The sequence below is a fragment of the Cryptomeria japonica genome, chromosome 1 (genome assembly GCF_030272615.1).
Source record: "Cryptomeria japonica chromosome 1, Sugi_1.0, whole genome shotgun sequence".
NCBI lineage: Eukaryota > Viridiplantae > Streptophyta > Pinopsida > Cupressales > Cupressaceae > Cryptomeria > Cryptomeria japonica.
The window spans coordinates 638453301-638480314 of NC_081405.1; the positions used below are offsets into that span (position 1 = coordinate 638453301).

General features: G+C 39.0%; 1 protein-coding gene across 3 annotated transcripts in view; it reads left to right on the top strand.

Moving 5' to 3' along the window:
* The window catches only part of LOC131042458 (exocyst complex component SEC10b), a 180794-nt gene that overhangs the window by 56399 nt on the left and 97381 nt on the right, over nt 1-27014 (top strand). For all 3 annotated transcript variants that reach the window (XM_059220492.1, XM_057975736.2, XM_057975738.2), the window contains 4 exons: nt 19985-20153; nt 20290-20366; nt 20585-20683; nt 20796-20886. In XM_059220492.1, the coding sequence (XP_059076475.1) occupies nt 19985-20153; nt 20290-20366; nt 20585-20683; nt 20796-20886 (436 nt within the window). The remainder of the gene's footprint in view (nt 1-19984; nt 20154-20289; nt 20367-20584; nt 20684-20795; nt 20887-27014) is intronic.

Consider the following 27014-nt stretch of genomic DNA (forward strand, 5'->3'; position numbering starts at 1 on the left):
GAAATGCTCTCCATAATCTCCCCATTAGGATCTGTGAAGCTATGTGAGTAGAAAAAAATGGAGCTGAAGTAGGACCTCATTGCAAGAATGGGCTGGTCAAGTTGATTGTTCCACATTTGATCATTGATCTCCTAAACAGGATCAAATCATTCTCTATCCCCACTGTAATAGTTTTGGATGGCTTCTTTGGCCTTCTCCATGGCTTCACAAATGTTGTACCCCATTGGGTTTTGATTCCTATCCACCAAACACTCACTAAATGTTCTAACACCTACAAGTACAAAACAAATTAAAATTACTAGTTCACAATGAAAGTAAATGCTTTGAAGTTTAAAATTAAAAGATTCAATTTGAAGTTTAAATGGATGTTTGAGGTTACCTTGATGACCTCTGCAACTTTCTTCACAAAGACACCATAAAAAAATTGTCTTTGCAATCCTTTCTCCATCAAGCTTCTTTGAATATGGTGAGTCTAGCCATACTTGACTCACAATCATTTGCTTTACACTGTTAACAAACTAGTTTTGCTTTGCAACATTAAGAAGTTAGTTGCAAACCTTGTAACATGTGTTTGCACAAGATTTTTCTCCTTGGTGTGATCTCTCATCAAACAAAGAACTCAAGTGTGATTATAAATATCTTTTGTGACTTTATTAGCTTTTTCTACAATAGGTCTCATCCAATCAATTTTGTTAATATCCTCCAAAAGAAGGTCAAGGCAATGTGCCATGCAAGAGGTCCTAAACAATGATGGATGCCTCTCCTATAGCAATCCATTAGCTGGTATGTATGCCGTTGCATTGTCCATGATAATTTGCTTCAACATTAGGCTTGAAAGTTTTTGGTTTTTTTAATTCAAGAAAACCCTCACCTTTAGAAGTTGCCAAAAAATTATCACTGACAATGTAATATTCCCTAATAAATTCCTAGTCTAAGTCTAGGCTAGACTAGCATATTAATTCTTGTATATTAGTTTTCAATTTACTAATATAAATTAATTAATAAATGATTTTTTAATATTAATTACTTTATATGAATTGTGCATTTGTTAATATAAATTAATTAATAAGTTTCTAAACTATTTGATAGTTCTAAATAATGGAAATAGATTTATTTGTTGGTTCGATTCAGTTCTATTCGGTTCGGAAACAAGTTTCTTCGAACTACCTTTTGGGTTTGATTTAGGGAGGTCTTTCACCGGGGGTTGATAGACTGAAGATTTGGACGATATCTGCAAATTGAAGCTTGCGTGTAAGGATACACGTTTAGTCTATTTGGCCTTTCGTCAGTTGGAAGACTGGCCTAGTGGTCCGTATGGTTTCATCTTTGACTGGAGCGGAATTTATGATCACTGAAGCAGCGTATTCTATTTCTTGGAGAATGACTCCTGTGTGTTGTGGTGTGGGTATGTGCCTTTGTCTACACTACGATACTGGATATATTACTGTCGAAGACCTTGTTTTATGAATCGAACTTGGCATTCAACACAAACTGTGTTTCCTAACCCGATATTGGAATTATAGCGTGTAAATATTGAAGCTTGATCTGAACTGGCAATGCCGTGAAGTGACGTGGAGGCTGCAATCATTGTGTGGAGGTTCTGGAGATTGCTACCAAACCTTAAGCATGCTATGAAGACTTGTTGTGCGTTGCACACACTCCCTGTCACCGACAAGGTCCCCCTCTCTTTTTTCAGCCTTCGTCCTGCTGAGTTTCGAATTTTGATTTTTGTCCGTCGTCCCTTTTGTTGGGATCCAGGAAGTGGTGAAGCAATAAACTTTGTGGTCATTAAAGAAAGGGCGTGTTTGGATTTTAAGTCACATGGCTTGGGAGTTCTGTGCAGAGAGTTTCGCATTTTGAATATCCAAAATCAATCCAAGGGAAGCTATGTTACCTCGAGTTTCCAAGACAGGGACGACAGGGGATGGCAGGATGCGTTTCCGGGACGGCAAATTTTTTTTCCAAATTTGGGGACGGCGGAGGATGTTTATATAAAATATAGGAAAATTTCAAAATTCTAAATGGTCATATGAAAACATGGATAAAGCATGCATACATACATTATATTTATATGAAAACAATAAAACATGGATATAGCATGTGTATAATACTATGAAAAGTTGAAAACATTTTAGAATGTAAATTCTGAACATACAACATTGTTAATACTCAATAGACAATATGCAATTATGCATTCATAAATCAGAATTTCAATTCATTCACATTGTCAATATGCATATCATAATAGATATTAAAGAAATAACATACAAAATGTCAAAACAAAGAGGTTAAATTTTCCCTACTTCTATCGACGCAGTTTCCCCCCATATTTTTCAACGGGGGTTTGGGGGCAGCGCCCCCAAGGTGGGGTCAAGGGGCATCGCCCCTTGCAGCGATGCCCCAAGGCACATATCTAAGGCCTTTGGGCGATTTTCTAATCTTTGTGTCAAAATGCCCAAAGGCTACACTGCTGCCATATAGTTTCATTGTCAAAATTATGAATTAAATTAATAAATTTAAAATTTAATTAATGTTGTCTTTTAATTTTTTTATTTTTAATAACAATTTGAATTAATAAGGGGCATATATTAGAAAATTTTTAAAAAAAATTGAAAATACAACTTTTTTTATTTTTTTAATATTTTTTAATGGCCTTAGATATGGGGGACGTCTGGCCGTCTCCGAGATGGATTGGGGATGTCCCAGCCGTCCTCGGGACGTACAGACGTCCCCCAGAGCTAGGGCAGGTGTCCCCCTGTTTCGGGGACGTCCCCTCAAAATACAGGGCAATTTGGAGACGGGGGGAAACGTCCCCTGATCGTCCCCAAGTCCCCGAAACGTCCCTGGGACGGGGACGGGGGTTTTCAGGTCAGGTACGCGTCCCGGGGTAACTTTGAAGGGAAGCCTAATTTTAAAGCCTGAGAGTCTGCTAGGTAGGCAAGAATGTCAATTCCAAAACCTTGCGAAATGGCCTTTTGGGCCGATTTTTGCCATATAGTAAATGCCTAAGTTTCAAGAGTTTGCAAAATTCCTCAGGAGGCTGAATTTCGCCACATAGAGGTAAAACGTCTAAGTATGAGAAGTTTGCATAAGTGCCACTTGGTCTGATTTTCGGGGCCTACAAGTAAAAGCGTTAAAACTAAAAAAAAAACCTTGCAAAAAGTGCTTTTAGGCCGATTTTCGCCAAATCAGAGGAAAGCGTTAAAAACCAAAAACTTTTCAAAACTCCCCTTTGGTCCGATTTTCGGGGCCTGGAGTTAAAACGCAAAACTTAAAAGAAGTTTGCAAATGTACCTTTTAGGCTGAATTCCGAAAACGTAGAGTGAAGGCGTTTTAAGTTAAAAAACTTTTCAAAAGGGCTTCTTGACCCGAAAATAGGCCAAAAGCAAGTAAAGTGAAAATGATAAAATTGTTCAAAATGTGCCTTTTGGGCCGAATTTCGGGAGCCAGAGTTAAACGCCGAACTTAATAAACTTTTCAAAATACACCTTTAGGCCAAATTTCGCCTAAGCACGTGAAAGCACAAACTTATAAACTTTTTCAAAGAGGCCTTTCTGGCCGAATTGCGCAAACCAAGTGAAAACGTAAAAGTTTAAAAACTTTTCAAAAGTGCCAAAGACCTGAAATTTGGCAGCACATAAAAGTCGCGATTTATTGGAAAAAGGGTGTCATAAGTTTTAAACCTCGCAAAAAGCCCGAAAATGCTGAAAATGGTGAAAGTTGCGATATTTTGGAAAAGGGCGTCATAAGTTTTAAACCTCGCAAAAAGCCCATTTTTGCCGAAAATTGCTAAAGCAATAGAAACGGTGTTAAGTTTTCAAAGTTTGCATTTGTCTTCTCAGCTCCAAAAATTGCCCAGCACCCAAAATCGCCGAGCTAGGTTAAATCACAAGCAAATAGGAATGCGTTTTTAGGGGTTTGCAAAACTCTCTTTTGTTCCGAAAATCGCCAAAGAAGGGTGGGAATCCCACTGTTCATAGGCGGCGTCTTAACTGTTTGAAGCTTGCAAAATACTTCTCTTAGCCGAAAGTCGCGATAAAAAGGGAAGAAGGCGTTTAACCCTTCATTCTTGCAAAGCCTTTTCAAATTCCTCTGCAATCTAAGAATCGCGAGATGCTAGTCGGAGGAAGTTCTTAAAAGTTTACAAAAGGGCCTTGCAGGCCGAACTTGCACAAAGCCTTTCCTAAACCTGAAGTTTGGGGAGATCGCAGGATAGACACCTTGTTCGCCAGGTAAGTTCGTTTTTGTCTCCTTTAAAATCATTATTTATGCAAAATTGGTTGTCTATTTGAAACATTAAACATGGCGCGAAGGCGAACCTGCCAAATTAACCTTGAAATGTAAATTTCAGGCTTAGAGAAATTTTGAACATTTAAAAAAACTGAACTTAAGACTTCGAGTGCAAAATTGGCAATCATTAAACACCCGAGCCTTGAACCGCAACCAAGTAGCAGATTTTAAACAAAGAACTTAATAGCATTTCACTTCCAAATTAATCAGGCTCTTTTATTGAAGCATCGTACTTTCTTCAAATTTCAGTTTTACCATTGATCCTTATGTGCTGACATCATCCTCTATTTTGACTAACCTGTTTGTTTCCTTCATCTCGTCTCGTAATCCGTGTTTGGTTGTGCAGGATAAATGCCTAAATCTGCGGTAGAATCCTCAAAGACGCCTGGTGCAACCAGATGATCTCGGGTGTCTAAATCTGACATTCCCCGCAAAGGCGAGAAGATGAAGTACCAGTACCAAAGAGGAGGAGTGAGGGAGTCAAAAGTCCAAAGCATATGGGAAATCATAGGTGATACTGATTTGGGCCATATAGACATTCAGGATTTCAGAGACCGGGTATATTCCCCTAACGCCTATGGCAAGCCTAGGCGGATGATGGAAAGTGGTATCGCTCAGGTAGCAAGATTTCCCCCATCCGTGCAAAATTATGAGCTAGTAGTTGAGGTTGCCTGCCATTATTAGCCAGAGATCGAACTAGTGGTTCTAGAAAATATGGTGCTAGCTGATTTCACACCTGAGGCCATTGGCGATGCATTTGACATCCTGTTTCCTGATAATCCCATCGCTACAACTATAGATGAAGCCCAAGTTGCTTACGACATGAATCCTGCTAAATGCAGGACATTGATAAACGAAGAATGGTATAAGGAGACAAGGCCTCCGAGTATTAGGATCAGTAAAAAGACCCCCAGGAGTGACTTTCATAACGAGCATGGTGATATGGTCACCTTACTTAGCCAAGTTATGGGACTCCCTCAATCTAGCTTTTTTGAGGAGTGGATGTTCTACTTTATGGAGCAGGTCTTTGCTGGGAAATCCAAGTTTGACAGGGCTCAGATCATCAGTGATAATATCCATGCACAACTGATCGAACTTGAGGAAAAAAAGTACTTCACCATGACCTCCTACCTGGTTTATATGTTCGCCCGACACCAGCCGCTAACAGGATTAATCAAGAAGAGTGAAATCGGGAACGACCCAAATCAAGTCAGGGTGTATGACTGCTACCCTCAGCTACACTACTACGACATAGGTCAAAGGGAAAAGAACAACACTGCTTATGCGATTGGTCAATATGAGCGTGTTAATGACGCCTTTACAATGCGCCTAGTCAGGTTGATGCAGGGGGGATTGCACATAAGGCTCTCTGAGCAAGCTACCCATTTGGTACAAAAGTACGGCGCCTGGTTTATTCAATTCCCTAGGTTCACCTATATCAGGATAGCCAGCTTTGAAGGAGCTCCTTTCCGACTTCCACACTATCTGACAGACAAAATAATCCTTATGGAAGTTGCAAGGCAAGCACATCCAACAGGCAGCTTACTCAGAGATAAGAAGAAGTCCGAATTCACCTTCCTTATGATTTTGGGTGCCCTTGATGTGCATTTCAAGAATTCAGTACAAGCTGATGAGTCACTTGTTGAATTAGCATCTTATGGCCTACAGGAACATTTCCCAAGGAAATGTTTTGATCATGACAATTTGGCAAAAAGAGCCTATGGCAGGTGCTACAGAGCAAAGGCATCAATTGAGGACTATTGGAGCAACTGTTCTGATGACTATGAGGTCTGACAGCGTGAGTATTCAAGGCTAAGTGTGCAGCAAATGCGGCTTTATGAGTTCCGTCGGGTCCCATATCAAGTGACAAATTCTGGCAATTGTTTGCAGGTCCAATAGTTTGAGGCAGTAAAGTACCTTTTGCCGGGCATTGATTGGTCTCAGGATCCGATTACTGATTTTGAGGTAGTTATGGCAACTCCAGGAAGGTATATCGATCACTGGTTATCCTAGTAGATTGAGAGACTAACCCATGAAGGAATCCAATTTACATACCATATGATGGGCAGTCTCGATTCCCAGTCTTCAGAAGATGAGGGAACCTGAAGTGCACCAAAGGAAGAGGTTGAGAAACCCGGAAAGAAGAGGAAGAAAGCCAAAGCTAATAGAGGGACTCGGGCATCAAAAAGAACTTGAACGGAAAATATCCCTATTAGAAGGCCAGAGGTCAGTTCGTCATCCAAAGACCCCAGTTCTGAGGATGACGTAGTCGAGGTTGACTATATACATGCTCCACCTTCCCAGAGTGATGTGGATGCGTTCGAGGCTAATAATCCTCTAGCCCAAGGTGAGCCAGATGCGGAGGTCAGGATCATTGGTTCTAATGAACCTGGAAACAAAGTTGAGGAGGGAGAGATTCCACCTAATCAAGAGGTTGGTAATCATGAACTCACACAAGGGAGTCGACATGAATTACAATTGAATAGCGTCGACAAAGATGACACCACCGTCGAAGGAGAACGCAAGGCCGATGAGACCCACGAGCCCCGACAGAATTGAAGAGCAACCATCACAAGGGGATACTCGACAGTTGTTTAGTGAGGTAGGGGAGAACTTAGCTATAAGTAAAGAGATGGATACTGCATCTGTTCCTTATATGACAGATCAATTGCAGATAGGCAGTGAACCAGCTGAAACCCCTAAGGAGCAGAGTGGGAATCTGGCCATAACATCCGGGCAGACCATCCCGCAAGATTGGCTAGTTGCTCGTGCACAACGAAAAGCAGCCATCAAGCCTCCTATCAACTTGGAGGATATCTTCTCTCGCAGAGGGGAAACAAAATCCAAAGGTAAGAAGAAGCCCAAGACCTACTCTCGGATCACCAAGGATGAGCAGAGGAACCACATCATCCATATCGCTACCCAACCTGTTGATAAGCAAGAAAGGGAAGAGTTCAAGGACTCCATGCAAAATATGCTCAGGCAACTCGACGAAATGATTGCTGAGAGAAACATGTATCGAGTTCGTGCTGAGCAGGCTAAGGGGTATATTGATCACCTGCTAAAACCATTGCAACATGCTCCTAAATCCCATGTCCCCCCATTGGCATTGGCACAAAGGACTACAACAGAGATTGAAGGAGTACGTGATACTGCCAAAGCTGTCAAGGAATAGATTCGAGACATTAAGGAAAAGGGAGAGCATATCATTGAAGATGTAAAGGAAATGGCCCACCACCGAGAGAGCATTCTTGTCAAATTGTTCAAGGTAAAGAGGGAATGATTCAGGGTTCATGAGGTGGTTGGTACAATTCTTCCCCTCATGAGAGCTCTCTTATGGACCCACACGCAGATTCCCACATTGTCTGCTATCCTGGATCCTTATGACATCAGCATTTTTAAAGAATGGTACTGGACTGCCAACATGAAGAATGAAACAAAAGACATCATTAATAAAGAGCAGGAGGAATGTGAGGAAATTTTGAAAAACATGAGGGATCTTGGTGGAAAGATCCTCCGATCAATGGTTCTGGGCTGGAAAAATAGTTTATCTGATGATAGAGTACAACGAGATTGGGAGGATAGATTGAGAATTGAGAAGGTCGCATACTCCATGGAGGACCTAGAATTTGCCAATGGGTTGCATTCGGACATATTAAGTTTTGAGGCTCATCGGTTTGACTGGAAGGATGGGTTAAAGCATGTAGTTCGCCACTTGGAGGGTATGTAATATAAAATACACCATCCTCCCATGGCCCAAAGCATGGTGCTGTTCTAGCTATGCATTAGAATTCAAGAATATGTTCGGGCAGAATGTGCAGCAGGTTGGGACCTCCGGAAGGAGTATTTGCATGGTGAGGATGAATTTTTGGAAAAAGGGTCTACAGCAGAAAAGGAGAAAGTGCATTCATAAAGTGCAAATTTCTTTTAAAATCTTAAAAGACACTTTTTAGGCATAAAGTTCATTTCTAACTGCCAAAACCGTTGTAAATCTTGAGCTCCGTACATGTGCACTTTTTGGAGCAGCTTTTTGGTAGTTATTAATTACCTTTTTGGGTAGTTATTGTTTCTCCTTTTGTTGTTGTTGATATTTTACCTCCCATTTATGGGTATGGGCAGTTTTGATATAGGATGAATCTGGCCGACTTATTCAAGTTTAAATCTTGGCCATTCATCCGTTTTTGGGAATCTATATAAAGGAACTAGTTCCTCTTTGTAAGGGAGAAAAAACAAAGATTGTTGCAGAAACTCTGGCAAAATACATACAGGATTTAATGGAAATTAAAGCCGTGTTTGTTCTACTGTGAGTGCATGGTCCTCTTCTCTATTTATTTCATATTTCTGCAACTGTGTTTAATTTCAGACAGTTATTTAGGCATATATTTGATGGAAAATCTTGGTTCATACCATTACGAAATAGTTGATTATTGTTTCCTTTGCATGGTTGGTTTGAACCCCTTCTGTGCTAAAATTAGTTATTAAATCTGGATGAATAGGTGTAAGAATCTATCATTCATATCTAATAAACTTGAAAATTCTAAATCCTTAGATGATTGCACTTGTTTTTACCTAGTTGTGCTAATTAGCTGGCGAAGTAATTTCTAGTTATTTTGAGATTTCTGTCTATGTGTTGAAATATGCTGTCTTAATTAGAATTAGTTAGCTGTTCTCATTCACCCTTTATCCCTCCCTCCTTTTTTCTTTTTTCATTAAAGAAACCACACAGCCAAACTGAAATAGTATCAATCAAAGGCAAAATCAGATGATATAGGACTATTAAACTCTAGGGAACCTATACGAAACCAATCATGTCTAACCATAAGTCCCCTTTGTGTTTCCAGCAAAACACATCAAACTACTAGGCTATCCTGTAGTCAAGACTTGACAACCAAAACATTGAGGACATCCCCATCGATCAAATTCACACAGCATTAGGGATTTCCTTATCTCAAGAGAGGATAGGATTCTTAGTATTTCTATTCTGCGTTGGCCGGATGAAGTCGTAAGTTCCGTGACTTTAGAATATTGAAATGTTCCATATATGAGATTTTACAGTGCAAACTTGGTGATCAAACTCTGGGTAATCTGTCTGCAACTGTGGGTGCTTTCCACTGTCATGTTCGTTGAAGAATATATGACGTCCCCGTTGTCGAGTTCTGCAACAAGTTTTGGCACAAACACCTAATCTATGATTGGCAACTATGGTTTATTTACCAGGTGTACCATGAACCTTTTCAATTAACTGTTCGAATGCTTAATTTAAATGTACAGTTTCCTAATGTTCAAAGAGTGTAAAGACAATGTATGCCTACTGCGATATTTATACAGAATTAAACCTTATGAACTGATCAGTTTGAAGTTACAGAACTGTGAAATATTGATGTCTGAGTTTCAATGAAACAACATTTAATATTTTTCCAAGCACATCTTTACATACTCTGAGAACTTCATTTATCAGCAAACACATTAGTTGAGGATTTTTACAGACAATGCAACAGCGTACACACAATATGGAATAATAGAACCAGCAACAATGCATACACACAAAAAATTAAGATTCATCTCATATCATAATATTAACATCAACGTATACCATAAGTTACATATTAGAGAAATGGAATATCTTCATTATATTAGATTGTTATGTACATGTCTCCAGAGTCTAGATAGAGTCAGACCAGGCTTCGTATGATGATCTGCTGTAGAAACAGGATGCAGACCCCTGGTATATTTTTGAAAACTCATATAGGTAGGAACACTAGGTGAAGAAGTTGAATAGTTGACACCAAGGATCCATTTTCAACAATTCCCAAACCCAAAAATTCAATTAACCCTAACCACGTGCTCATCACAAATTTATGAAATTCTTTTTTCATTCTTTTTCTTTATAAGAGGCATATACATTAATGATAATAACCATATGCTACACCCAATGAGCATAAACTCACGTCCTTTTTGTAACTTTATGGAACAGAAGGATGATTTACATGGTCTTACAAAAATCTGAAGGGACTGCGACCTCATTCGTGTATGCAGATAATAACATTAGTTCGCGGAGAAATCTATGAGTTGTAGTCCATATCACCTGAACCCAAACAATGCCAAAATGGTGCAAACGAATTCAACATGATGTTGGATACCAATGTCATCTGTAAAGTGACTGCAAACAAATGGGTAGGATCCATATTCTTCAGTCTGAAGGAGACGACACAGTTTCAAATTTGCATTGATTTCAGGGCTTGTAATGTGTGATAACATGGAGGGTTTCCCTGTTCTTTTTATGGATTTAATTCTGGAAGAGGTGGCAGGACAAGGCTTCAACTGATTTTTGGATGGCTTCTTGGGTTACACCATATCAACTTGCAGAAGTGACATATATGCTTGCAAAAGGATGTTGTTCAGGTTATGGAATGAACTGACCACATTCCAGAGAACAATCCTATACATATTTGATAAAAAGCAATAAATTATAAGGTGGTAATTTGATAACTGTTATGTGTATGGCAAGACAGCTAACCATTTCAAAGTATTGGAAGAGCATGTTAAACTGCATGCTCAAGATAAGCTGCTATTTTTATTTTGTATGGTACATTGTGGCCAAGGAGCCACTCCCTTTTATATTGATCTCAGAATAAAAATATTACATTAGTGCTTCACATGACTGGGTAAGCCATATCAGTTCAAAAACCTCATAGGATGCATCTGCAGTTAACCACCTAACATCTAGAGCACTATCAAGAAAAATGCTCACATAAATTGTTAAACATATTACATTGTATACCAGCATATTATTTTGAAGCTTATAGCTGTACATCCCAACATTACCTTATGCAATCTCTGTAACCTTCATTTGCTCTCCGTGTTCTCCTTCTATCTGCAGAATTTCACCATCTCATGAGGTGAATCTTTTGTTCTTCTACCCTCAGCCTGCTCTTCTCATTAGCTCCATTTCTTTCATTTGTTGCTTCTAGTTATGGCAGAAATCTGTCTTTGTCCAGATGTTTATTTTAAAAGATCTGCCTATTTCTCTGCTTCTAAACTTCCCAAATGAGTAATGAGAGGCTGAATGTCTATGGGCAAGAAAACACATAGTTCTTCTGGATCTTAGGCCAAGATTTAAAAACCTTGAGGAGTTCCTTGGTAAGCCCCTGACCAGCTAAGTCTGGTGCATAACCATTGCCAGCATCTCAAATTGAAGAGGCAGTTGCTGAGTAAATGTTTGAATGTTTCGTCCACCATTCCACAGGCTGTATTTTGAGGGACCTGCAAAACTAAGTTTAAAAAATTTGTCCGCAATCGAAAATTTAATATTACTCTAAGATCTAGAAATTATATTCACAAGTGCTATACCAAATTTCACCAAAAACACCAAAACTAGCTAGCTAGTCTTGCACATTAGAGGCCAATTTAAATGCAACCTTAGAGAATGTATTGAAACTGATTTTTTTTTTCTGATATGAGCATCATATAATCAGGTCTGAAACTGATCTATTACAGCAGCAACATAAATATCTTTAAACTCCAATTTTTAAGAAAAATCCACAATAACTATTAATACCACCAATGTCATTGTAAACACCACAAACTGATTTTGTTTGATTTCCAAATGGAAAGTCAAAGCATATGATCATATACAAGATTGATAACAGCAACAAACTCCCTCAGAATACATCTAGCATATGAGCGTACTTTTTGGGAGTTCGTACCTTTTCGAGGTATATGAGGCAAAAGCAAGTCGACCTCAATTCATTATTGATTATTTGACATTGCTTGGCTTCTCTGTGGTTTTTTATTTGAGACAAGGGTTTCAGAGGTTTTCACCATTGAAGAACGAGAATTCTTCATGGATTTGCAATCTTGAGGCTGTGAAAGACCAACTGAATCTTTGCAACTGAGAGGGCTTCATTCTGGAGTCCATTTGTGCTTTCACCAGATATCTTTATTAGTTTATTGTTCTAGTTTTCAATAAGGACTTGAGGCTGTGAAAGACCAACCGAATCTTTGCAACTGAGAGGGCTTCATTCTGGAGTCCATTTGTGCTTTCGCCTGATATCTTTATTAGTTTATTGTTCTAGTTTTCAATAAGGAAAGGGGCTTTTAGTCTAGACGCCCTCATTCAGTAGTTGTGGTTTTCAATAAGCAAGCTGTACCATTGTCCAGGCTGGCCGTACCTTCTACACAACCAATTGACAACTCCAGATTGAGGCGTGAGGACTGGGAGCTGAAACGCCTCCCTTTTTTGTCACCTGTCAGCTCCATCTTGGATGCCTAGCTCTCTCAAGGTCTCCCATCCAGTTTCAGGCATGGAGAATTTAGTCTTTGGACTTTGGCGTGGGAATTTGCTAGTTTCCCTTATTGCCTGACTTGATCCAGAATTTTCTAATTTAAATAATCTAAGGACCTCTGGGTATGTTATTTGTAATAGATTTACTTTCAGTAGTTACTTGATTTATAATATAGGTGCAGACTTGCAGTTGCTCTATTCTGCTTGTCTATTCAGTTTTATGTGCAATTCTTGTCTGGCGTACGTCTATTTTTTATTTAAAATTATTCAAAAACCATTGAAAAACACAAAACAAACAGTATTTAGCATCAGAGGAAGTTTGAACCAGCAGGGTTATTACAGAATCACTGCGGCAACATTAATAAGCCCTAAACACAAACAATGGAAAACTGCTCAAACTACTGAAATCTTGAAGCTCCAATGCAACCTCTGGATGAAGTTGCTCTATGTGAACAATGGGGTTTCGTCCACTATCCACATGAAACTCATGGGTTTCCGTCCACAAGCCTCCAATCTCCAATGGATTTCTGTCCACCGAAGAATTTTGTAGAACATGAAGTTCATACAATTGAGAAGTACAAATGGCATAAAGATCAATTCCCCAAAATATGCTTTGTATTTATCTGTCCTTGGCCAATTTGATAGGAAAATCATTAATTAAAATATTATAAATTCCCACGCCACTCTTGCTTGCTTAATTTTCTCTTGGTGGGAAAATCATTAATTAGAAATATTTCAATTTCCCATTCAGTTCGTGCTTGCCAAATTTGCTCTTGGTGGGAAAATAATTAATTAGAAATATTTCAATCTCCCACTCCCACTCTTACTTGCCAAATTCGCTCTTGGTGGGAAATAGTTAATTAGAAATATTTCAATTTTCCACTCTGCTCTTGGTGGGAATGTCATTAATTAGAATTATTTCAGACTCCCTATTATGGCACAAAATCCAACACCTCACTAAGTGTTTCCAAATATTTAGTTTAATATTTAAATGTCCTTTTGATATTGAAAATTTGGACATTCATAAATATTAAATTAATTATTTTCCCTAAGCTTGTTTGATTAACCCACAAAAGAATATAATGGGTTAATAACTTAATATCGACCAAACCCCATTCTTTAACAAAAGGGGACATGCCAATGGGTGCAATGCTACTTTGGAGCATGTATCGAAAGGCAAAAAAGAAATGGGCCAAGATTTTACAGAACAAATATTTGGACACATTCAGGACACAAGAATCTTTACAGTTCGTGACCCACCCATTGTTTCAGCAATCTGGAACCTTCCAACTTCTTACAAGGACATAATCATGGAGCATCTGACTTGGGATGTGAAGGATGGGAAAACAACCTCTTTCTGGGAGGACTCTTGGGATGGTCATTAAACTTTTGCAGATATTCAGTGCTTGGATCAAATTAAAGAGACCCTTTTTGTCTTATGGGGGGATAAGTGGCGGAGTATGTACAGAGAATGGATGCTAATGGCTGCACAAAATGGTAGTGGAAATGAATGCAAGGGTTGGTAGTGAGTGAGGACTAAAAAGAAGCATTGTCCACAATTCTAGCATAGAGAAAGATCATACTATTTGAAGGTGCTGATGGGGTGAAATGGTGCGTAGCTAAAATCGAGGAATATATTGAGAAGCTGGGCTAAAAGGTGGAGGTGGTGTTTGCTTGGGCAGTGATGCATAATAGAATGTTAATAGGAGATAGGTTGAACAAGATAGGCTTCCAAGGCCCACATAGATGCTCTTTGTGTGATGTTGAGAAGGAAACAATAGATCACCTTCTCCTACACTATGAGATGACAAATATTTATTGGAGGAAATTTATGTGAAATCTGGGTTGGAATGCTACTATTTGTGGGAATCTTAAGTCAATGTTCAATAGTTGGCCAATCATCAAGAAGGGATTATTTTTCTCGAGCATTTTGGAAGTTAGCCCTTAACTCATCGCATGGGAATTGTGGAAGGGGAGGAATCAGAGAATTTTTCAAGAGAAGAAGATACCCATCAAATTGTTAGTCAGTAGGATTAAGAATGCAATAACAGAGGTGGTCACAAATAATGCTAGAAATCAAAATGTCAAGTACAAAACTTCGATGGGGCTGGGTGGGTTGATCTGCTTCTCAATCCAAGGATGAATGTGTGATGGACCCCATAGAAGGGGGTTGGGTGAAGGTGAACTTTGATGTAGCAACCTGGGGAAACTCGAAACCATTGGAAGCAAGTTGTATTTTGAGAGGTCAATATGGGAACTGTTGTCATTTTATGACACCCTTGGTCCATTAGTGAGAACCGATCAGAGAAATGTTCCATGGACCAGCGCTGCCCAGTTGATCAAGGAGAAAAGCAATGGAATTATGAAGTGTGAAGTGTTGTCTTGTTAGAAGGAAAATCCTTGTCCTTCTACTCTGGAACCCCGGAACCCCTAGGTTTCCAAGTTCCTTGTTCTTCAACCTCGGAACTCCGGAACCCCCAGGTTCCCAAGTTCCTTGTCCTTCTACTCCGGAACCCCCAGGTTCCCAAGTTCCTTGTTCTTCAACCCCGGAACTCCGGAACCCCCAGGTTCCCAAGTTCCTTGTCCTTCTACCCCGGAACCCCCAGGTTCCCAAGTTCCTTGTTCTTCAACCCTGAAACTCCAGAACCCCCAGATTCCCAAGTTCCTTGTTCTTCAACCCTGGAACTCCGAAACCCCCAGCTTCCCAAGTTCCTTGTTCTTCAACCTCGGAGCCCCCAGCTTCCCAAGTTCTTTGTTCTTCAACCTCGGAACTCTGGAACCCCCAGGTTCCCAAGTTCCTTGTCCAACTACGGTGACTCCAGTCTCTGAAGTTCCCCAACTACGGTGACTCCGGTCTCCGAAGTTCCCCTTCTCTCTTTAACCCTTTCCCTCTCTATCCTGGAACTCCGGAACCCCGAGGTTCCGAAGTTCCTTCCCCTTTTGCCTTCTCTCCCTAGTTCCTTCGGAACTCCGAAACCCCGAGGTTCTGAAGTTCCTCTCCTAGCCCTCCTTTCTCCTATCCTAGAACTTCGGAACCTTGAGGTTCCGAAGTTCCTTGCTCCTTCGCTTGTCTTCCTCACTCCAAGAGTCCGGTCTCTGAAGTCTTCCAAGTCTACTTACGACTTGCAACACTTCCAGATGGCGTGATCGACACTCAAGGCTTTAAATGCTCCGACAGTTTTGGTGACTTATGCACTTTTTTTGTGGAGCCACAGGGGTGCATTTAATGTTTTTGGCAGGATTTCCATCTAGGGAGGTACGGGGCCATGCTGGGTGACTTATGTCATGTCTGACTTTGGAAGGTCAGTCAATCTATCTTCCTCAGAATTGCCTTTGGAGGTATGGCTAGGTTACTTGCATGTACAAGTCAAGTGCATGCACTTCCCTGCACTTCCAGACTGACATGCAGGGGTCATGATCACCATTGTAACCCATTTTTTTATAATGGCTTTTAAGCCTCATTGGAAAGGGTTCTCTCCCTGCTGCCTTGAGCTTTCTTATGCTCTTCTCTTCTCTTGAAGACTTGTAATCTTTTGCATTTCTACAACTGTAAGATTGGCTTTTGACCTATGATTAATTGAAGAACACTATTCTTGCCTTCTTTCAACCTATGTATGTTGTGTATGCTTTCTTACCTTCATCATAGGTACATGTTGTGGTTCTTTCTCTTCATATATGCTGTGTTAACTGGTTTTTTGAGTGTGACTTGTGGGAATCCTTCTCCCCTCTTGGCATTCAGTGGATTCTAACCTTCATCTATGCATTGGGGTTACTCCTATAACTGAAAGTTGTGCATCTTCAGGGTGTTTCAGTTAATTACTTGTGTCAGGTAGGGAGAGGAACTATCTCTTCTTGGTGCATCACCTCCCTTGTTTCAAGCAATTTCTCTCTTCTCTTTTCCTTTGCAAGTTGTTAGGGTAGGTTTAGGAATTAGCTTTGAAGTGTTGAGTTGGTTCAACACCTGCACCTAGACAGAGAAGGAAGCCGGCCTTCTTCGGAGATTCAACCCCTTGCGCAAGGTCCCACACTTCGGGGTTGTTTCCATGTTCCACAAGGTTGCTGAGTTGATTGCTCAGCAAGGGTGCAAGCTTTTGTGATAACAGGAACATTTTACCTTTGGAAGCTATTGGTGTAAATAATTATTCATGTTGGATATTATTACACCTTACTTAAGTTTACTTAGGAAATGCATTTCATAGTAGTTTGGGTATGAGACACTTGGGTGTTTGTGCCACATTGGGATAGTGTGTGTAGGAGAATTTCCACCTTTTATGGTGTTGATCTTGTTACTACTCTATCATATCCACTTATTGTGGAGTGATAATTCCACCTTCGGTGGGTGATCCACCTCATGTGGAATATTTTATTGTTTCTCCTACCTACCCACACCTATTTCCTACCTACCCTTGTTTCTTATTGAGCCACATGTCATGTTTGTGTGCTCACATATCCATATTGCCTTGCCTATATTAGCAGGCTCATCTACATTGAACAACTTGTAATGATCCAGTTGATCAGTATTTTCATCTTGATAGAATACAGTTTATTTCTATCATCTATTTTGTTCTCTCTTATTTGTGCTTTCCATTGCCTCTAGATCTTGGCAAAATCTCACAGAAGCTAAGCACTTGAAGATTGGGACTCGAAATGAAGCTGAATTCCAAGCGGCCTTGATGGCTTTGGCTCTTTTCAAAAGCACGAATTTCAAAAGAATTCACTTGGAGGGAAACCCGCAAATCACTCTCAACACAATTCGTTGTCACAAAAATCCTAACTGGAAACTAAACAAACTCTTCAGATCAATTTGGCATATATTGGAGGAGATAGAGGAGTTCAAGATTTCTCACATATATCGAGAAGGAAATTCAAAATAGCGGATTGCCTCGCAAAGTGGGTAGTTGATATGTTTAAACAACAAGAGCAGATGGATTTGCCAAAATTTATGCATGTGTGAGAGGGCCACTCTAATGGGATTGAAGGTCAGCATAATTAATATGAATCTAAGACTTTTCTATGGGAGACATTATGGTGGGCGAATGGTATGACAGGGTTGGATGAAACGTGAGTGTAGGGTGGCTTTTAATAGTTGAGAGCTACATTTTCTGCCAACAATGAGAATGGAGACAACTATCAGCCTGAAGGCCAGTGTTAGGTAGATGGAATTCTGGGGGAGAGTTAGACGAGTGCCTGAAGCTTATCTTTTGGTGCCGTTCCCTCATGATTCTATAGGCCATAATAATGATATTCGGAGATGATTTCCTTGAGCTTGACTTCAAATATTGCACCAGTTTGTAGGTGGCCTTGTTCTTCCTGGCATGACTGCTAGAAATAGAAGAAAGGGATACTGTTAATTTGGTGATGGAAGCGGTGGTCAGGCTGAAACGGTTTGTGGGCTTAGTGTAGTGGCTTGACATTGCTGTCCCAGGAGCTGGGATATGCCCATAGGGGAGAAGGTGGTTGCGGTTCTACTAGTGCTATGAAAGTCCCTTGTTCCCATTCCTCATTCGAGGGATAGAGATGAAAGAAGAGATGTGAAGGGGTTAGGCACTCACTGGTATTGGTCACTTGATGGTCTCATTAGGCATTGTGGTTGGCTGGAATGAGGAATGTGTGGGGGGTATGCTAGGGGAGGCATTGTGTAGGGGTGGAGAACGGTAGTGGTGGGAGCATAAGGGCTTTTTTGTCAACCTAAATTTTGCAGATGTTTTATGTAGGTAGAAAATTACATTTTGATGCACCTTTCTATAAAATCATGCTAAGAGAGCAACAAGCCATGTAGATGGGTGTGCCCCTGATCTTTGTCACATTTATCAATAAAAGAAAGAATTTATAAGATTCAAGAATAATGTAGGAATTGAATTACATTGGAGACAGAAGATCAAAGATTAAGTTACACATGCACACATACCTAGTTTTCCTGATAGAAGCCTATGAGCACAAATGCATGTGCATCTTTGTGTTTGTGTTGTGCTTGAACCTTCTTTAAGTGTATTTATTCACATATAGGCTAAACTTGTCGGAATTTTGTGGTAGAATAGTGTTTTGAATTCATAGTAGCGTTAAACTTGAAAAATCTGCGATTAATCCTGAGGAATCATCATTGCAGCGTTTGCTGTGCTGTTCTACACACACACATTTCTATATATATACATATATGTGTGTGTGTGTGTGTGGGCAAAGTTCAAAAACTCGGACTCGCCACGGACTCGACAAACCAAAAATTTGGACTCGGACTCGGACTCATGAAAGACTTGTGAAAGACTCGGCAAAAAAAAAAACCGTAGTTTTACAAAAAAACATAAAGAAATTAATGCATTTAGAGAACATAAAATTGAAACATTACACATGTCATGATCAACAAACGCGCAATATTTGAAATTTCATCATTCATACTCATACTTTTATTATTTTATAAAGGTGTCGGGTGTTATTTTTCTATTGGCCCACTTCCAATTAGGGTTACCCCTTAACCCCCAAAAAAGTCAAAAAGGGGGGGAGTTACGCCAAATGAAGGGAAAAAAAACGAAAAAAAACTCATTTTTAAAGCTTGCCTGATGGTTTTTCTGGGTCGAGCGAGTCCATCTGAAAGACTCGCGAGTCCGTGCAAAAGTCTCACGTGAGTCCTTGCAAAAGTCTCGCGCGAGTCTTTCAAATGGACTCGCAAGGACTCGCCTCACGAGTCCTTGGCGAGTCGACTCGTGGCTCAAATCACAGATCATGATTCAGCCAGGCAATTTTCCTTGACTTTTTAGTCAAAATTTAGGGTTTCTGTTTTTTTTCAATTTTTATGGTGATTTTTTCTTGATTATTTGAAGTTTTGAACCAATAGTTATCTTTTTTGTATCTTTTCTATATTATTTGTGATAGATTTTTGCTACTATGATAGACGGAATATTTCTAGTTCAGGCTTAGGATTAGGGTATATACCATATATATGAAATACTTTGAATAAGTTTCTAACTACTATGAGGGTCTCTCTTTTAGGCTTTAGTCTAATGAGGGTTTAGGTAAAAAATCATTGGGCTGCCCCTAACATAGGAGTTCATACTTAATGACGGTATGACCTTCAATTTATAGGGCCAGCCATTTGTTTTTTTAGAGAAAATCTCTTAGGGGAAACTAAAAAGATTTTTTCGAAGTCTTATGAAATTTTTTATATTTCACATTATCATAATAAATAATGTTTATTTTTTATTTTTATTCATATGCACTATATTTGACATGAAATAATAAAATTAGTATATTTCTGTTTTCACATTTAGTACATTGGTTTGTACTTTGTAGTTCTTGAGCTTTTCCCCTTTCAAACCTGGGTAATTTAATTCTATTTATATTTTTACGTTGCTGTGCTAAACTGTGTGAATAGAATGCTACTATGTTTTTGGATTAACATTTCCTTGTTGTATACAGTTTAACAGAGGGACAAGCGCTATGCAACGATATGTAGCTTCACGCCCAATGTTTATAGATGTTGAAATCATGAATGCAGATGCAAGAATGGTTCTGGGAGACCAGGGCCTACAGTCAGGCCCCAGCAATGTGGCACGTGGCCTTTCAGCATTGTACAAAGAGATCATAGGTACTACATATGTTTCATGATTCTTTAAAAAAATGATTTTAGGGTGTTTAATTTTATTATTTTCTATTTAACATTTAAAGTTTTTAGTGTGAATAGATTTGTATGGGTTTTCACTATTCTATGTTTTTGCTCAAAGAAACTGTCCGAAAAGAAGCTGCTACAATTACAGCTGTTTTTCCTTCTCCAGATGCAGTTATGTCAATCCTTGTGCAGGTTTGTAGAATATGTATCAATATTTTTATTAGTATTGTTGTTTCTTGGGTTCTTTAAATAGATGACAGCCTTATTTAGATACCAATCTGTTGTTCTTCGTATCCTTACACTTTTGCTTGAGAAGAAGAAGATTTTGAGCTGTGTTTGGAGACAAATTACATATTCCAATGGAATGCCCAATGCATGTCTTTGATAGATATTATTTTTTGGTTTTGCAGCGTGTTTTGGAGCAGAGGGTTTCTGCAGTGTTGGATAAATTTTTGCCCAAGCCATCACTTGGAAACCCACCTCCTATGGAAGAAGGAGGTCTTTTATTGGTAAAACTGTATCCTTCCTCATAAAATAAGCAGTTTTTTCATTGAAATCAGCATGAGATGTTTTGATTGCTTTTTAAGTTCTTGAAGATTCCTGTGTTGGTTTATTCTGCAGTATCTAAGAATTCTAGCAGTGGCATATGAGAAGACACGAGAACTGGCTAAAGAGCTGCGGGCCCTGGGATGTGGTGACTTAGATGTTGAGGGTAAGTCAAAAAGGACATGGCAAACATGTTAAAAGAGCTTGAACTGTGTATAGGAATGTGTATTTTGCTTCTTACAAAGTACAATGATGATGGAAATGAAAACAAAGCAAAAATTTAAGCGATTCCCCTACACAGGGTTGTTCAATCTTTGTGTAATTTGAGGAATTAATAGATTATATTAATCTTCATAAATGAAGAAAGTAGGTCAACAGGATTTGATAGTACATTCATACAACATAAGAGTATGAGGGTAAAAGGACACCATATTTGGAAATCTAAGTAAACACTCCTCAAATTTGCATGCCAAAATTTTGTAGAATGCTGACTTTATAATTGTGGGTTAATATGTATCAACACACTTACGAGGTTTTTTCCCACAGTTGAGGGATGAAGAATTCTAAGATTCAAAAAAATTGTAGTAGAAAAAATCTTTCTTGGTAGTGTTGGTTGATAATTTTGCAAACTAGATAAGTTTACAAAATTGTGGTTTCAGCCATAGTGTGTGAGATTGAATCTCTCCTAATTTCTAAGGGAAGGCTCCCCCTTTAACTTAATACTCTACCTTTCTAGAACAAGATACAACTCTCGATTTCTAATCTAAACTTGGGTGGTGCATCATCCTATCCTCTTTTTCAGAATAGATGTTATTCTCTCCTCTTTCTTCAAGGAAGAATTTACATTATAGAGAAGCAATAATTCTTACAATTTCAATGTAACAAATTAACTCAAAATGTATGAATGATCAAAATACAAATAAGTAAAGAAGCAAAGTTTCTATAAAGGCCCAAAGTCCTCTATTGCTTCTCCGGGACGGGAAAGAGTGTTTAAGCTCAAAGTCTTAAAATCACTGTTGTCCTATCAACCTTCTTCAAATAACTTCTGTAACCCAAAGTGTTAACTAAGAAAATCAAAGCAAAGCACAAAGTCTTAAGCTTGATTCCTTATTAAAACTTTTGATAATATTTTTCCAAAATGATAAAATGAAGCTCAAAGTCTTTGGATTAAGATTTCTCTTCCAAAATGGCACAACAAAGCACAAAGTCTTTGAAATGCTATCTTATTATATTTCAGCTAACTTTTATCTTGAAAATACCAATATGAAGCTCAAAGTCTTCAAAACGATATCACATTCACCAATTCCTAATTCTATTAACAAGAGCTGAAATATGACACAAAGTTCACAAACCAACAATTGTTTCTACTCTTTAACAATATTTTCTCAACAACACCTTTACTTGAGCAAAATAAGAATTTACAACAATAATGACGTAAGAACACTCTCACCAGGATCACAATGAATCCAACACAAAGTCTGAGTACCAAAGCTTTCTTCTTATTGGATCAAGTTTGCAAAATAACAATAGGAACTCAAAGTTTCACTTTTGCTCTTCACTTCGGTAGAGTTTTGTTGCATATAGATTAATGATAGATAATTACAATAAGCAACCTCAATATATATAAGTGAGGTGCATTGAGAAAATCTAGGAAAAACTATGACTAAATCAAAGAAGAGTTCTATTTGACTTGGAACTCATGCACACTGTAGGTGCAAAAACTTAAATACAAAATGACACTTAAGGTGTTAAAATCTTATTACAAAACTGCATCTACAACTTTTAAAATATAGAAAATGCTAAGTGTCGCCAAACACTCCATTTTGATCTTGTTTCATGAAGTCTCCAAATTTCTGCAGAACTGCTTTATTCTGTTCTTTATTAGGTCCTTTGGTGTGACTTGTGATAACCTTGACCCGGGTAATAGAGTTTTCGAGGCTTATGAAACATTCCTTGTGCTTTTTCAAAAGCGAGGCTAGATCATCTAGATTAACTTGGATATCTATCAACTTATCAATTGAAGATAATGAAAACTCTTGTTTATCAACTTCTTCACCAACAAGTAGATTGAATTCTTTGATGATGATATCTTTGTGAAGAGGTTTCTGATTCTCATTGAGGAAGGTGCAAGGAAGTGCTGATATCTTCTCAATGATATCTTTTCCCTTGTCATTGCACTCCTTATGAGCTTTTCTCATATCTTTGACAAGTGCCTCAAGAACATTCATTTGATGTTCTAGTATCTCCCTTTGTTCAATATACATATTTCTTGAAGGAAGTACTTCATTGTCAACTAGAACATCCAATTGGAAATCTTCTAACTTCACCTAAGAGTCGAAGTCCTTCTCATATGTGTCCAGTCCATTTGAAAATAAACTCAAAGTTTTATCAATCTCAGCCTTTACCTCCTCCACATTGTTCATTAGAGTGATCGCTGAACATAAGAGATGAGTTCCTTGGCTCAACAACCTATCCATCCATTCGCCAACAATTCTCCCACGAGAATTGACCTGTTCATATTGTTTAATGATTTGCTCATACACTGAAGAAGTGATAGGCTCAACTATCTCTGATGATTTAGTTATCTTGATTAAAATTTCTGTGAGTTGATCTACCTGTTTCTTTAACTTGTCTTTTCTAACCTTTTTTTCATTAAGCATTGTCACAAGATGCTAGAAAGATGTTTGAGCAATTTCACTGTACCTTCATGTGTTTGTTCGCCCAAGTTAATTTGATTGATAACATAATCTGTGGGCTGCACTTTATCCAAATCTATTTGGAGGAGGAATTGCCATTTCCACATATTTATTCTTTGATTTATCTACTTTTATCTTGGATAGAGTCTTGGCCTTCTTGGTACCTTTGGGCTTAGTAGAAATCAACTGACTGAACTTGAAGTCATTTGGAGAGATGGTTTGCTTCTTTCTCTTAGGAGTGTTAGATACTAGCCAAGGTGGCAGAAATGTATCATCTTCCACTCTTGCAGTTAATACTTGTGATGCCAATTCCTGAGATTGAATACTTGTAGTAACAATAGGTGGAGTAGAGGTAACAATGGTAGGTGGATTTTGAGCAATAGAAACCCTAGGGAGAACCTGAGTTTTTGACATAAACTTATCAAAATCTTCCAACATGGAAGAAGTGACCTCAGACAGATTAGGAAGAAAAACACTATCAAGGTTGTCATGAGGTGTGTCAAGGGCAGACTCACTAGTGGTTGTGGAAGGAATGACATAGATTTGAGGAGATTGAGCGGAAAGTAAAACGGTGGAATTAAAAGGAAGAGTGTTGGAAATTGTAACCGAAGTAGTACCTGTAACATCACATGATGTAGGAGGAACACCCTCGTGTCTCTTGAGATTGGGAAGTACTTGGGATTTCAGGTAATCCCTTCTCATCAAATTCTCCTTCTTCTTGTTCCTGTTCCTTTCTAGGTTCATCTTCTTCTTCTTGTTCGCCCTCATTATCTTCTTCAAGCAATTCTTCATCATCCCCATCATGAGCTTGAGTCTGTTGAGCAAAAGACTCACCTTGACTCTTGCTCTTCCCAATTGTGAATTTGAACTTTGGACCCTTTGGAACTGCTGAGTCCTATCTATTCTTGGTCCTCAGCTCAAAAGTCTTTCCCATAGGCCTTGCAGTATCATCTTTGCATCCGGCTTGGAAAGGCTTCAGCTGAATACCTCGCTGAGTTAACCAAACATTGGTATTAGCAAGGATGTTTTGGAACCTGACCCTTATTAAAGTGTTTTCCTTTTGGGACCATTGTATAAGAGATAAAGGTGATCGACAACTTTGTTCTTTTCTTGCATAGGATCCAAGATATCTCCATCATCCTCAAGATCCTCAGGAATATCAACACGATCAAAATTTTCAATTTGCTCTATAGTCAAATGACAGTAATCAAGCCTCCTGATGTCTTCTTCAGTTCGGCAATCAATCGAGACATCTTCAATCTGGTGGACATGAGTGTAATTTTTCTTGATTTTATTCTTCATGCCCTTGTACTCAAAATGCTTTCTGGCCTTGAAGAATGTCATTGTCACTCTCCTCATTTCCTCCTCCATGTCTCGAGCCTTATAGATAGAATTGATAGAATATCTCCGAATGGTAAAGGAGAACTTGAGACCCGTCTTATGAGCTCCAGATTGATGCTCATGTGTTGATATCATCAGACGAGCCATTTCCATGAGAATGAATTTGTCTGACGGATACCTTGGAAGTATGAAAGGTTCTCCATCAAAGCATCTGATCCTGAGATATGTGAATGTAGGAAATTGTAAAAAGATACATCCATCTTGACTTACCACATTCCAGGCCTCATTTGACACTCTCTTCTTCTAAAGATCCTTATCAAACATACACATGTAATGGGTAAAGAAAGCGTCATTTACTCTCTTGAAATGATGTAAACTCTCCTTTAGAGTCAACTATGTGAAGTACGGATAAACAGGTATCTGGCTCCTGTCACTTGTAGTAGATAATCCTAGAAAATGCCTCATTGAGGCGGCTGCATAGACAAGATATGAAGTCATGTAGAACTTCAAGGTGGTAGGCAGTTTGGTCAATTGCTCACACAATGCATCAACAATCGCTTGCCCTAGTAGATTTGCTTCTTGTTTTGCCTAATGATGTGAATGTACTGATACATCCATTTGTAATGAGTGTTTGAAGTTGGGAGCCCTTTTACTCTACTTAGAAGGGTAATCAGATCATTGACCTCCTCGATGAAATCACTCCGAGGAAGAGTTTCAGGCCACCTTGCAATTGTAGGCCTAGGAGTCTTCAACCAATTCTCATTAATGTTTCTCCTGCACTTATCTGAATTATCATTGCTGATTGCATATTAATGTTAGCATATTGATCTTTATGCAAGCACTTGAAAACTATATCAAAGAAGTCATCATCGAGCTTGATGAGAGTCTTTTTTCCCTTCTGCATCCTTCACTGATCTAGTTGCAGGATCATACCTGCTAGCTAAGGGTAATACAAATTCAAGGTTTTGTGCTGACATGGGGAAGGCCGCAACCAAATGAATTCTACTGTTGATGCTGGGCTATAACTCTTTTTAAAAATTCTTCAAGATCTACATGCCCAATTTCCGTATCTCTTATGTTGTCAATATTGGATGATATGGAAGGTGGAAAAACTACATGAAGCTCATGCTTTTGAACTTCATTGTTCTTTTGCTTGGTGACAACTCCATCATTTGAAAATAATTGCACTGCAACATTGAAAAAGATCATCACCATATTTGAGTTGATTAGCCTCCTTTTATGGATATAAAAATCTCATTTTGTCAGAACAAAAATCTCCAATTGATCAGAAATTGGTTAAAAATTCCCAGTTTATAATTAGGGGTATTAAGTGCATATTGGTCTTATAAGTCCGATTTGCACTTAAGGAAAGTCAAAAATGATAAAGGAGGTGCATATCGGATTTCTAAGTCCGATATACACTTAGGAAAAAACCACAAAACAAAGAGGTGCATATCGGGTTTCTAACCCCGATATGCACTTGGGAAGACCAAAATATGAAGGTGCATATCGGGGTAATAAATCTGATATGCACTTCATATTATAAAAAGCAAGACAAAACTACAAAGTGCATATTGGACTTCTATCCCCGATATACAGTGTAATGAGATCAAAACTGCACAAAGTGCTAGTCGGGGTTGTATCTCCGATTTGCAATTAGGAAGATCAATTTGGTGTGAGTCATAGATACAACTCTGATTAGCACTTAGGGACAACACTTAAAATGCAGCGCGAAGGTTGGAGGTGCTAGTCGGGTTTATAACCCAAACTCGCACCTAAGCAAGGGACTGTGGTGGGAGTTGGGGTTATAAACCCGACTAGCACCATAGTGGGCAAGACTTGAAGAAATGTTGGGTGGCGGGATCATGGCCCCACCACACACCATGGAGTGAAGCTCCGATGTATGGCGGCGTCACGATCCCGCCATCCACTGTGGAGAAGGCACAGTCAAAAAAGAAAAGCAAAGCGATATGGGTAGCGTTTGAACCTGACACATATTGGAGCTAGGGCTTTGGTGTGTGGCAGGTTCAAAACCCAACTCACACCCAAAAAGCCTCGACTAGACTAAAGAAAGGAAAGTGTGGATTGTGGGGTAAGAGCCACGACATACACCCAAAGAGATTTGGGTGTATGTTGGGACTGTCACCCCGCCATTCACCATGAAAATGAAAGATTGTGAAAAGAAAGATCAAAGACATACCCAGTAGAAAGAAGATGAGAACTTCGGCCTTGACGAGTGGGAATCCTTGCGCCTCAA